Source organism: Microtus pennsylvanicus, chromosome 14, assembly GCF_037038515.1.
Source record: "Microtus pennsylvanicus isolate mMicPen1 chromosome 14, mMicPen1.hap1, whole genome shotgun sequence".
In the NCBI taxonomy this organism is placed as follows: domain Eukaryota; kingdom Metazoa; phylum Chordata; class Mammalia; order Rodentia; family Cricetidae; genus Microtus; species Microtus pennsylvanicus.
Genome location: NC_134592.1, coordinates 174,557 through 189,054, shown reverse-complemented (window position 1 = coordinate 189,054; position 14,498 = coordinate 174,557). Strand labels below are relative to the sequence as shown.

The 14,498-nt window shown below is 36.0% G+C and overlaps 1 protein-coding gene across 6 annotated transcripts in view; it reads left to right on the top strand.

Annotated features, from left to right (window-relative positions):
* The first annotated feature begins 382 nt into the window (after positions 1-382).
* Positions 383-14,498, top strand: part of Tmem196 (transmembrane protein 196) — a 97,823-nt gene continuing 83,707 nt past the window's right edge. Inside the window, exon 1 of one of the 6 annotated variants that reach the window (XM_075947839.1) lies at positions 383-1,216. In XM_075947839.1, coding sequence (XP_075803954.1) covers positions 1,052-1,216 — 165 coding nt within the window. In that variant the 5' untranslated portion in view covers positions 383-1,051. The remainder of the gene's footprint in view (positions 1,217-14,498) is intronic. The other 5 variants (XM_075947834.1, XM_075947833.1, XM_075947840.1 and 2 more) reach the window with 5 other exon arrangements.

Below are 14,498 nucleotides of genomic sequence, written 5' to 3'. Positions count from 1 at the left end.
TGGCAGAGAGTGGATTCTCTCTTTTAATGAGCAAGATTCAGCCTGGGCTCACTGGGACATGGGATTTTTTAAATAAGGGTCCCCTGGGATTTTTGTGTAAACAGCAGTCTGTTTTCTTGCCATTCTGGTACACTTAGCTTTCCTTTGCTATATGTTACCCAAGCAGAGGCAAATACACGTGGAAGAAAGTTTTGCATAGAATGAGCCCACATTGAGGCAGGCATTAGGCTGGGTAGAAGACCAGGAGAAACGGAGTAGGGGAGATGCATACGTATAGAGTTTGGGACCCTGAGTTTGGGTTCAGGGGCGGAGCGAACAAGAGGTCAGTAAGAGTATTGTTCCAAGACCCACAAATACATTAGGATTTTTCTTCCTCCATCAGTCGCCTAAGCCCCAATGAGGTCATAGCGATGAGAGAGAATCAGATTAATAAAGAGGACAACGACGGGTGGGGGGGGGGGAGACAATCAGTCACGGTTGCTTTTTCTAGCCACAAACAAGTGCTAGAAATGTGGTGCTGAGTATCATCCACCTGCTCTGCCTGGAGACCTAGGAATTCACAGAAGCACTTTGCACTGCCAGGAAAACAAAGAAGAGGAGGCGAGAGGACTGGCGGAGAGGGATTGTGAGCTTAGGAAGCTAAGCTCGCTTCCTCCGCTGGGAAACAGAAGGAAGCCTGAGAGGTGCCGGGAGCTCCTGGGAGGCGAGAACCTAAACACAGCAGAACTCTGGACAGGGCCTTGAGAGCTGCCTGGGTTCACATTCGGCTCCCCAGAACCCAGTTCCCCTGTGTCGGCTTCTGGACTCCCACCGATCGCCGGCGGTTGCTGTTTGAACGTACCAGGGGTTGGAGCAGCTCTTTCTGGCCTGGCCGCAAAAACGGTTTTCTGGCTCTGGAAATCCAGACCTTGTGATTTTGGTGGTGAAGAGAGAAAAGTTTGAAGATTTGGACTGTGGTAGGGGGTCGAAGGGGCTAAGGAGGACTTTGGAAGAAAGAAATTGGATGATTGGCTTCTTTCTCTGAGCTGGAAGGAATGATGACCCAAGGAGGATGTGCACCAGCAGCCAGATCATTGGGAGCCTCTTAGTGCTCTCTGTGCTGGAGATAGGGCTGGGAGTGTCCAGCGTTGCCGTGGGGGCAGTCAGCTTCAGCCTGGCCCTCCGAGAGCAGACACCGCAGCTTGGAGACTCGTCCCCGGTATGGAGCGGGGTGTGTGTACGTTGAGCCATTTCACTCTCTCTTTACCTCTTTTTGGGATGGTTAGTGTGGGTGCCTTAGTCACTGTCTCCTTGGGAATCAAAATTATAATTCTCTTCTGCCTGTAGGTTGTCATTGACAAGCTCGACAGATTTATATAGTCATTTATATTCATTGGGGAAGCTTATTTTCTCTTACTCGGGCTTAAGACCCAATTGAAGGGCTGGTTTTAAACCTGAGTGGAAGGTCAGTCTCCACTGGTTCATTCTGAAAAAGACTGACCAGTGTTAATCATTAAAAGGTCACACATGCTAAGGGCAAACTCACTTATCGTTTATATCTTTTACTGAAAATATTACATCATTTTATTGTACCAAGAGCAAGCAGGGTACTTATCTGTTTACCTGTGGGTAGTATAATCAAGGTGCACTGATGCATCAGTGTTATGACCAAAGGAAAAAGTCAGTTGAGACTTTAGAAGATCTGAGAAGGGGTGAGCATCATTCCAGAAAGCTCTACTTTGAATTTGCCTTGTTACCTTTCTGATATTCACCTCTGAATAGTCTGTTGTTCTAGGCCATCAGTTATTCAAAGGTAAGGAATGTAATGCCATTCTAATTGTAGAGAAATTACTTTAAAAAGTGCCTACCTGTTCAGAAAATAATGTCATTTTCTTCAGGTCAGGGCATACGTAAAAGCATCTTCTTTGGTCTCATAGAATAAATTATAAGGAAGCAGATCCTTTGCTGCCACCAATAATTAATAAAGTAACTACCTGATCATGAAAAAAGCCACCTCTTTGTCCATGCCTGTGCATGACCCCTCTGTCTGTCTGTCTTTCTCTGTCATGTGTGTCTGTGTGTGAGTGTGTGTGTGTATGTCCCATCCCCCTTCCTTTCCTCCTTCTCACTCCTCAGATCTACCATTCCCATCTATGTCTCTAGCTCAATTGTATTTTCTGCATATTTCACTAGGAGGCAATTCTGTTGTCAACAATCCATACTGTATTTAGCAATAATAATTTCAACACTGAATTACTAAGAGAAAGACCATTAAGGAATTTAAGAAAATCCATTCAAAAGTCATTCATAAAAGATGCTCTGGCCCTCTGAGTACTGCAAAATTAGATTTTATACTCCACCCCCAGGAGAGATACATGTTTATAAATTACAGAACTTAAAAAATTTTAAAAATGAATTCTAGAATTGAATTCTTCAAAGAATCCTTTTCCTTAATTCCATAAATTTGTATTAACCGCCATTAACTACCTTGTTCTTTATAGTGGGGATGTTGCTAATGTAGATAATAAGTTTGAGTTTGAAAGAATAAGAGGCACATCTTAAATTTCACATCTAATGCATTGCTATAAATATTTGAGAGTTGTGTTTGTTGTAATTATTAAAATTTTTACTGGACAACTGTCAAAATAAAGTGCAATGCCAACATGTAAAGAAAGAGGGAGAAATTTGATCTGATGACTCAGGAAAGAGAAGTTTCATATATACAAGTGCCTTCCCATTCCTTAAACATGAGAAATTGAGTGAATTGAAGTAAACTTTCTTTAAATAATATATTAGAATTATTTTATCTTTAGTATCTTTTAGGTAACTGTTAGCTTGTTATTTTAAAAACATAGTGAACATTTACTCTCTCCAAAACAGGATATTATATGAATGAGCTAATATAATTGGCTCAGAGAAAAGAAAACAAGTCATTTATATTGATAGAGTTATTACTATGAACAATTAATTATACTTTAATTTTTTACAGTAAGCGCAATTCACCAAAAATTCTGAAAGAACAAATTTTGAATACTATAATATGGTTCAGTAAAAATAAATTTTTAGTAAAAATCAACTGAATTTTTGAAACTAAAATGTTCAGTTACTCAGGTTTGAATCTTTACACATTCCAGTAGGAATTATCATGGTTTTCAAGTTATAAATTTGATAGGCATATTATTGAAATGGTTTCAAATTCTTTTGTGATATATTTTGGACTATCTTTTCATTCCTTCTCTGGTAAATCAATATAACCAATATTATAGAGAGCTCAGTTTTTTTGAAAAGCACTTTATTATTTACAGGAGGATAAAAAAACATGAGTGAGAATACAGTCTTCCAAAGCTATCACCCGACGAAGGAAATAAAATGGGTATATCACTAGCACTGGCAGAAGTAAGAAGTAACTAAGGTACCCTAAAGACAGATGGGGTAAAAAAGGAAGAGAAAAGTTGGCAAGGACAGTGAAATACTCATGGAAGTACTAATGACATTTAAGGTTTCCTGGAGATCATCTGATTTCAGTATGTCAAAGTATGACATACTCATGAGGTAAGGTCTTAAGGCAAACTAACTGGATGCAAATCCCAGAACTACCATTATGTAGTTGGGTACTAACAAGTTTCCTCAAGCCAAAAAAAAAAAAAAAAAAAGAGGGTTGGCACATAAATCAATTAATAATGAGCAACCTTTTAGAAAAGTGCATATCATAAGCATGAAGTAAATATAACAACTATTCCTGGATACCCAGATTGCAAAGGTAGGTGTAAGAACTGGGAACCCCTGGGATTGAGGCAATTAACTAGGATGGAATATGATGTAAAAACTCACTGGCTTTTTATAAGGTTTAGGTGTGTGAAAAGAAGATAAATATAGGAAAATTGATTAGTGGCAAGACCATGACATGATGTGTGCCAGGCTGAAGCAATAGATTTCTCATGTTTCTCATAATAATCATCATAATAGCAATTCTTATATCACAAAGAGACTCTAGAAAGATAGAGGGGAGCTCAATATAAAAATCATTAATTTCTCTGGGAATTTATAAATTAAAAGTCTGTATTTTTATAAATATGAAAGCAACCCACAATAATTAACCTGTCAGAATGTAGAACCTAAATAAGTCTGTGTTTTGATTAGTGTATGAAGTTTGAATTCAAAATATTAATATCATTATTACAGACTACTGAGAACTTAAGAACAGTGGTTTTTGATCCTACTGCTCGTACTGGCTTTGTGGGAGCCTAGGCAGTTTGGATGCTCACCTTACTAGACCTGGATGGAGGTGGGTGGTTCTTGGACTTCCCACAGGGCAGGGAACCCTGATTGCTCTTTGGGCTGACAAGGAAGGGGGACTTGATCGTGGGAGGGGGAAGGAATGCGAGGCGGTGGCGGTGAGGAGGCAGGAATCTTTAATAAATAAATAAATAAATAAGTAAATAAATAAATAAAAAGGGGGAAAAAAGAAAATTGCAAACCAGCTCAAAAAAAAATTAACTCAACAATTTTAGTCAAACCATCAAACTAATAGATTTGATTTTGTTCATGTCATGTTAAAAAGTGAATATTTTTACTAAACAAAGATTTCAAGGCAAATTACTCCTTTGAATCAGTCACAGACTAGATGGAAACTCCAACAGATTCCACTTAACAATGAACACTATTTATATGTAAGAACATCTCATAAGATAATGGCTAGTACTCCATTTTATTTCATCATCTCATTATCACTCAGAATTAGAACATATTCTGAGTGATAATATACTCATATGTCTAGGTGACATATACTTATATTTCTCTTGATACATGGTGTAGTTCCTTGGGTAATAATCACATTCGCTAGAAGATAAACACAACCACCTTTTCAGATTTTCTAGTACCAGTAAATAGCCAGTCACATTTGAAAATGAGAATGTGAGCTACATAAAAGTCTCTGATAGGGCTAAACTGACACAGAGGCCATGGAGGGTTGTTCTTATTGGCTAGTTCACTTCCTTGTAGATCTTCATAAGTCTGATCACTAACAACCATTGGCCCAGTTAATTCTGGGCTATCTTGAAAATCTCTTGCACCAGTGACATTAGTTCAAAACTCTTCAAGTTTACCTCCAGCAGACTGTTTATGTACAGGGCCAAAAGTCCTCCAATTCTTTGCCAAAATATTACTGGAATTTTCTCTAGCCCAGATAATGTTCTTCCTTTCTGAAATCACTTGAGCTGAGGTCCTATAGTCCATGTTGTCTTCAGTACTACTATCTTCTGTGGTCCTACTTGCTTGGACCTTTAAGTCCCACTTTAAAGAGTTCAACCACTTTTCTAATTCAAAGTCCCAAAGTCTTCCAAACAGCATGAACAGGCCACCACAGTGAAACCTTACTTAGTCCCTGGTACTGACTTTTTTTTCCTAGTTACTATTTTTGTAGTTACTATTGCTATGAAGAGACGCCACAATCAAGGCAAGTCTTATAAAGAGAAAGCATCTAATAGCAGAAAACAGGTAACCATGATTCTGGTATAGTAGCTGAAAGTTTACATCCTGATCAGACAGTAGCAAGCAGAGAGCAAGAGACTCAGCATGGTGTGGATTTTTAAAACCTCAGAGTCCACCCCAAGTGACACACGCCCTCAACATAGCCAAATCCACTCCAAGTCCATACCTCCTATTTCCCAAACATTCAAACATATAAGCCTATGGTGACCATGCTCATTCAAGCAATCACAGACATTTATCATCATACCTAATCTGATTTTGCTCTAATTTTTTAAAGAACAATAGATTTTTTTTTTTTTGGTTTTTCGAGACAGGGTTTCTCTGTAGCTTTGGAGCCTGTCCTGGAACTCCCTTGGTAGACCAGGCTGGCCGAACTCACAGAGATCCACCTGTCTCTGCCTTCCAAGTGCTGGGATTACAGGCATGCGCCACCACCGCCCGGTTGAACAATAGATGTTTTAAAGAGGAAAGTGAGCAAAATTGTATTTGCACTGCAGTTAAGGAAACACTGGAGTCTAACGAGAAGGCTCCCAGTATAGATGCTGTACTGGATACTGAGATTAACTGTGTAAGTAAGAAAAATACAAAAAGCACAGGTATGTAAATATAAAGTAGCTGGATTTTTGCGATTCTGCATTAGATTTCATAAATGCAGTCATAAAGGATGATCCCTAGTCTTTGAGATCAATATTTAATTGCAAAGATTTACCATGTTGTCTTTGAAATGTAGACTGTTAGAAAATCCCCCCCCTCACTCCATCCCCCCCCCCCCGTGTGTGTGTGCATTAAGAGAGATGAAAAATCTACTTGTTTGGTAGAGGTGCTTGTGAAATTTCAATATGGGAGAACATGAAGGCTGTTAATTAATTATAAACATCAGAAGAGATAGTTGTGATAATATAGAAATAATCTGTGAATGTGAGATGTCAAAGGTACAAGATTAGTAGAGATGACCAAAATAAAGCCCTTCATGATTAGAGCTTGATAATAATGAGGGGTAAGAACAGAAATACCGAAACGTGATCAGGAAAGCATAATAACCTCAAAAACATGGTATGAGAGAAGTCCAGAGGAGAGGCTTTCTTTGTAAAAGAGGACTGAGATGTGGTGGTCAGTGTTGACTTATCAAAAGTACATGATGGAAAACAAAAATAGAAGCAAACTAAAGTTAACTGAAGGGAAAAAGGAAGTAGCCATGTAGTGGAAAAATAGTAAGTATCCACCACTAGGAAAGGAAGTAGGCCAATGAAGAGAGAAAGAACAGTTAACATAAAAACACTTGGATTTCTGCTCTGAAGGGAAATTTGAAAATACTTTCTATGCCATCATGAAAGCTGTTACTTTAAATCCTGTCAAAGATAGCAGTTACTACCAAGGAGTCAAAGGATAGGATTCTAGAATGAGCTACACAGACTATATTAAATTGCTTTATTTTCTGATGGATAATAACTATTATTAAGTTACACATTATAACATGGATAGAGACCAAATCAGTAATAAAATATTTTAAAATCTATAATATTATAGATAAATAACTTGAAGTTCAGAAAATTAGCAAAAGTGACTAACTACTGGTCTAAGCAAGTCCAAATCATGTAATTCTTATAGTCTGACACTATTTCTGCAGTTGTCTCAATATAGAGAATATCCTTAAATAGTCTCTAAGTGACAATTGAGATTCTGGGTATTGCCCAATACCAAAAGGAAATGATCCAAAATTGCTGGCACAACTAAGCTATGATGTAATATAATACAGATTTCAACAGATTTTAGGGGTTTTCAGATATTTGGAAGTTCCACAGAAACAACATTCTACAGAAATTTTGGCATGCGGTCAATAGTGTCATTCTAAACCAAGTAGAAAATAGAAACTCATTTTTAGTGGTTAACTACTATTGTGAAATCCACTAGAACTACTGATCAGTTTAGTTAGTAAATGAATAGCTTTTTAGAAAGGCTTTAAAGACAGATGCAAAAGATGATTTGTCAAGGTGAGAAAACTCAAAGACATTGGACTGGAAATGTTAAGGTTCTATTGAGATTAATATTTGCTGTGTACTCTCTTTTTAATTCAAATATGAAGCAATGAAAATTAATAAGTTTACAACATGATTTATGCTAGGTGCTTAGGAAAATACTGTGTTTTATTTCCTATGGTCTTAAAAATTAGAAAATTATCTTAAAAGGTAAATACTTTTTAAAAGTGCTGTGTTAAGACATGGGTAGAGTTTATTTTTGATCATGGCAATAGTTGTGTACTTTTTAATGACTGGGTGGGCTTCATTTTCTACTGTGGAGGTAAGACATTAAAATATATTTATGAGAGAAGAGGTTTATTCATCACCTTTTTCTACCAATTACAATTGAAATATTTCTCAAGGAATAGTTACTTTGGAGAAAGGAGTATAACTCTGTTGATTTTGATGACAGATTTCTAGAAGAGTCTTTCTGTTCTAGAAGAAAGACATGTAGGATTGATAAAAGGGGAGTGAGGGAATGATGACTCAATGGTTATGGTACTTGCTGCACAAACATGAGGATTTGTCTCCTTTCCTCCATGCCTCAACATGCATGTGAAAGAAGAGCACAGTCAAGTGTGTGTTTTTATCATTCTACAGAGGCAGAGACAGCAGATCCTTAATATTATTCTAATGTAATTGACAAACTGGGGTTTAGTGAGAGATTCTGTTTCAAAGCAATAAGAACAGTAAATAAAGACAACCAACATCAACTTCTAACTTCCACATGCACAGATATGCAAATGTGAACACAAACACAGATACACACACAAATACACACACACGGAAAAAGAAAAAGAGAGCGAATGCAGGAGGGAGAGAGAGAGAGAGAGAGAGAGAGAGAGAGAGAGAGAGAGAGAGAGAGAGAGAGAGAGAGAGATCAGTTGTAGCAAGACAAGAGAGTAATTCCTATGTCTTAAAGGCATTTTGGAAAATATATAGTTGGTCATTAGGAAATTTGGTAGCTACACAACAAATCGCATTTGTATCTCTTTCTCAAACACCTAAAATTAGTGAATTTAGAAATATACTACTGTGGTGATAGGGAATTAGGAAGGAAGTTTGTTCATTTTATCTTGAAATTTGGTCATTATTTCAATTAGATGGCATAGAAGTATATAGTTGAATATCATAGCCACTTGTCCCATATGATTGTTAAGCTCTTTAAAGGTGGATAAGCTGTATTGAGATATATTGAAAGTATATCATGACCACTAGGTTCCAAAGACTGAATATGGAAAGGGATGTAGATTATCCCTTTAAAATTTATTGTATGAATTATAATTATTTAACCAGTATCTTCTGTTACTTTTGCAAACTCTAATGTCATATGTAGTTTTCTGACTGTTTGGAATGTTTTTCTCTAATGTAGGAGTTGTTTAAGAGTCAGTTGTTTCTCAAGCTACTATCTCTATTCACTTGTGAGCACACACAGGCGCGCGCACACACACACACACACACAAAAGTCAGAGTTTATTTTTCCTACTATTGAGGAAGGACAACTGAGAGAGCTCTGGCTTGTACAGGGCCCACAACCAAGATTTACAAAATGGGAATTGAACCAGAAGAATTCTTTTATCTTAAAGATAAAAATATGACTTTTAATGCAAAATACATTCTGTTTTCCAAAATTAAAAAATAATTTATAGTATAAAACAGTATTTTTATATATTAAGTCAATGAAACTCTACTATTGTAAATAATTTAACATTTCTCTTATCCTCCTTGCCAGGAGATATACTTATGTATAAGGTTTCTGTTATGGCTTACATTCAATTTTTATTGCACACACCTTTAATTCCAGTACTCAGGAGGTAGAGGCAGTCCAATTTTTGCAAATTTGAGGCCAGCATGGTCTACAGAGGTAGTTCTAAGACAGCCAAGGCTATATAGAGAAAACCAAACCCAAACAAAAAACAAAAATAAAGCTTTAATACATGCAGTGCATCATAATTCCCCAGAAAAATAAATGTGACAACTGGAGGTATTCAAGTTGTTGAGAACTTGAGGATAGATAACATGCTGGATTCTGCATCCAGATTGATGGTGCAAAAATATACAAAAATGTTAAGCATTTGGCACTGAGGCTCATCTAAGAGACTGATACCTAAACTCTTATTTAATATTTTAATTATACAAGTTATGCACTTATGCACCTAGCTAAGGAGGAAACAGAAAACAATTTAACTACATGGACATGTTTCAAACCTCCTAATATAACTCCAAAAAAATCACTTTTAACCACTAAATTACATTGCTTCCTACTAAAGACAAATAAGTAAAGTTTGGTGATGAATGAAGGGCATGCAAATCTGATATGTGAAATAACACCAGAAGGAAAAGATGTGCTTCTGTCAGCAAGCACAGGAAATTGTAGGAAAAATGAGGAAGGTATGTCATGTCAGTTTGGTGGAGGATGGCTCATAAAGATTTGACAATAGCAAAGAGAATGTTGGTGCTAGGTCATAGAAAGCACAGAAAATCAAAAGTAGTCTTGTTCTAACAATGATAACTTTATGATGATATTTGAATTATATATAAAATTGACATCATTAATCTATTCTATGAGCAACCACCAAGTAAGCATGAATAATTAGAACCAACGATGTTATTTACATCTTTAATATTATAATTAATGATCAGAATGGAGTAAATGCCAGTGAATATGGCAGTAAAAATGACACCTTTGAGAAATCTTTGAGGCAGAGTCTTAAAAAATTTAGTGAGCATCAGGCTATGGATGGTGCTGATGGAAGAGTATGGAAACTGAGACTCACATTCTGCCTGGGTTGTAGATATTGGTGAGCTGAAAAGAAAACTGAAGGCCCATTCCCATTTTAGAGGGGCAGAATAGTGAGGATGGCCATGAAGCAGCAACCAGTATTCAAGTGGAAAGCTGAGTCATGAATGGGCATCATACAAATAGAGAAGGACAATAAGATTTCAAGAAATAAAATTTCAGGAAAATGAAACATTGTGTGTCAGGTCATTGTAGGAGGAAAATTTTAGTAAGTTTGAAAAAAAATTACAGGAAAAGTCTGTAAGGATAAGACTAGAGAAAAAGTATCTCATGATATACACTATAGTCTACATAAATATTTAGGGTATCTTTGAAACATTTTTTAAAAGAAATAAAATTTTCAAAGGAAAATTGATTAAAAGAAAACAATGAGAGATTAACTTGAAAACTTCACTGTAACATTGATGAGAAATGCTGATGCCTAGTACTCACACTGAAACAATGAAGTGGAGACATGCACAAATGTTTTGGAAAATTCCTGGAAATCATAGGAATTATGAGTTTTCTGAAGATCACAGAAGCTCTGACATGAGTTTCACTGAATGTAGTACATAAGAGGATAAAGAAGATATTGGTGAGGACTTCTAAGCCAAGCGGTGGTGGCGCACGCCTTTAATCCCAGCACTTAGGAGGCAGAGGCAGGCGGATCTCTGTGAGTTCGAGACCAGCCTGGTCTACAAGAGCTAGTTCCAGGACAGGCGAGAAAACCTGTCCTGAAAACCAAAAAAAAAAAAAAAAAAAAAAGGACTTCTAGGCATTGGGATGAGAACAGAATAGATTGCTATTCTATTTGCAGAAGTGAGGGAAAAGGTTTCCAGGAGGAAGATGATGTGGTTGTGACACCTCAAGAACAAGGGAGGTTTGTGAGGCAAACCTCCTTTGGTCTTCTTACTTTCCTTGCCATTTCCACTAACAGACATGTACTGTTGTCACCGTCATACCAAGAGCCAACAGAAACTGACTAAAGAAACAAAGTTACTATGTTGTGTGACTCTATTTGAAGAAATTACCAAGGTCAGAGATAAACTATCTTGATAAATTTAGCCCTAGTTCATGGAACTGTGGGGAATGGGAAATATGCAATCAATGGTAAGGGCTACATGACTTTTTCAGCACAAAAATAAAGCATAATTACCAAGAGGCTGAAGAGTAAATTTTTAACAAAACAAAATAGAGGATTACTGCCACTATATACAGTAGGCGACACCATTAAAGTATATAACAAAGATTTTTAAAGTGTATAATTAAAGCATATGTCTTGCATTGAAAGACATAGTTAGAACTCTTTATCTGGATTCAAAGAAGGGCAGTACTTGATACATAGATGTGAAAGGTTGTTGGGAGAGAAATAATAACTGAAGCTGCAACATCATGTAGTAAGAAGAATTCTCAGATTATAAAATCTAAAATAAAGAGCAAAGAGTCCAGTAATGGAGATCAACAGAGTAGGGCAGGTAAGCATGTCATTAATAATATTTAAAAGTACAGTTTTAGTGAAATATGATAATTAAAACTATCACTTAACAAATAAGCACGAAGGAGCTAAGCATAGCCAAAAAACATAACCAAGGACTTTCCATTACATCATTTTAACAAGTGCCTTCTCTTAACTACTGCATGCAGAATATTCTAAATGGGAGTATTGGGATGATGGCAATTGTGAAGATGAATAAATAATTCTTTCTTCTTTAAAGAACTCCATCTCTATTCATATTAAACTAATGAGCAAATGTAATACTACCCTCAAAGAGATACTGGAAAAATAAAGAAAAACTATATGGTGTCAAATCTGATGAGAAAATTTAAAGTGCACCCTGAAGAATATGTATGTGCTAGGATTTCTATTGCTGTGATAAATTATCATGACCCAAAGAAACTTGGAGAGGAATAGGTTTATTTCATCTTACAATTCTCGGGTCATTCTCCACCACTGAGAAAAGTCTGGACAGGACAGGGATTGAAGTATAAACCATGGAGGGATACTACTTACTGACTGGCTCCTTAGATTTGTTCAGCCTGCTTTCTTCTACATTTCAGAACCACCTGTTTAGGGCAAGCATTGCCCACAATTGGCAGGGCCATCCCACATCAATCATTAACCAAGAAAATATTCCAAAGACTTATCCATAGAGGAATTTTCTCAATTAAGATTCCCTCTTCCCAGATATGTCTATGTTTGTCTCACATTGACAAAAAACAATCAGAATAGAATAAGAATATGAATAAAATTTTGCAAGTACAGAAGACAAATGAGCAAAGATGGTAAATGCCAGTGTGCATAAAATTATATAAATTCAGTCTGACAATAGAAGGTTGGTTGCAGGGAACCCTTTGCCAAAATGAGAGGGAATACAGCTGAGTTCTGCTGGCAGTCAAGGATGTCAAGAAAGCCATGGCAAAAAAGGAAGAGTGAAAGATCCAGATGCTGAAATTTACACTTAAAATGAAATTAGAATGCTATTGAGAAACAAAAGAAATGAAATCCTTTTGTGGGTTACTAGAAAATCCTAGTAATGACCACTAAGGTGCTGAATAAAATCAGGACTGTTGTATATTTTGAATGAATGACACACTCAATGGAAATTATGTGAGAAGAAGAGGAAAAGTCAATAATGTCTCTGAATTTTGAAAGAGAACATTAGAATGATAAGCATAGAAAAGGATTGTGTAGGACTAGAACTGAGACTCATTTTGAGAGATTTTACAGCTGTAAATATCCTTGCTGGATCTCTTTCATTGATTGCCTTACATCTGACTGTGCACATAATGAACTGCAAAATGATTGTTTGGCTGAAGTAAAATTGATGAAGCTGACACAGTGACCAATATGCTCTGTTATTCCCCACTCTCATCAGTCATAGACATATAGATGTGACATTTGATTTGAAGACTTATATTCAGAAGTAGGAATTATTAACATTTATACAGTTTCAATGCTTCAAAGACTTATTTGTAAAGTTTATTATTTTCTTAAAGGTAGTCCACTCAGTCTTGAAGTCTTGCTCACTGCAGCTCAGAATACTGAAGTCATAGGTTAAAGAATATAATGATGTTCTGATTCAGCTTAGAAAAACTAACACCATGGAGGATGAAAGAATAGATAAATAAAGGCAGTCTTAGGTTTGGCATAGACAAGATTCTGTACATGAGAAAAAGAAGCCAAGGATAAATAAAATATTTCTTACAAATGATTGTTTTGCCTTCTGAGATTCTGAAGCTATATATTTTGCTTTATCTCTGTTTCTGGGATGTTAGTGATAATTATTTTGTAATATTTTACTGCAAAATTTAACACATGATGGTGTATACCTACAGATTTATGAGCACTGTAAAAGTAATTTATGGTGATCTGTTTATTGTTTGATGGTAGAAAATGGTCTTGAATAAACAGAGAATACCAGAAAGTAGCTATTTGAGCTACCTACAGCTGAAAAGCAATGTTCTACTACATGAGAACATATGAATTTACAAGTTATTCTAAGATACAAATATCTATCAGAGGTATGTAGATCAGAAAAAAATGATTATTGGTGACCTCAATTGTCTATAAATTTTCTGAAAAGAAAGTCTTGCCTGACTAAAATAAGAAAGTCTACAATTTCCAGGCATTTCCATTATTAACACTCTATAAATGTTTATGTTTCATGGACACATAATATTTTATGTATTTATAGGATACAATGCAATGTTTTAAAACAAATTTACATTTGGAACACTATTAAATCAATCTAAATTAAACTTATGTTTTGTGGTGAAAATATTTGAAATTTTATACTTTACAGGGGAAAGGGGTGAGACTGCCAAACTTCTTAAAATGAGTTAAGGAAAAGCTTCTTGAAATGAGAGAGGGAACAAAAAATGTCCATTTAGGAGAGCATGGTCATGAGACTGGTTGAGAAACTAGACCACATTTTATCTAGAAAAAAATGTAGATTACTCGTGTGCTTGTCTTAACTTATATACTACAAATGGACACAACAGAGATAAATGCTTCAGATTTCACAAGATAAAGGACATTGACAATTAGATTTACTAAAAGGTAAAAATGTCTATTCTTGCTAATGGAAGAGATTGAACCTAAACTGGAAAAATAATCTTATTAGGCAAGACATTAGTAACTTAGCATTACAAATATAATAGTGATGTTAAGTTACTAATGTTTCCATAATTTGTTAGCATCCTTGTTCCCACTCTAGCAGGTTGAGCTCAGC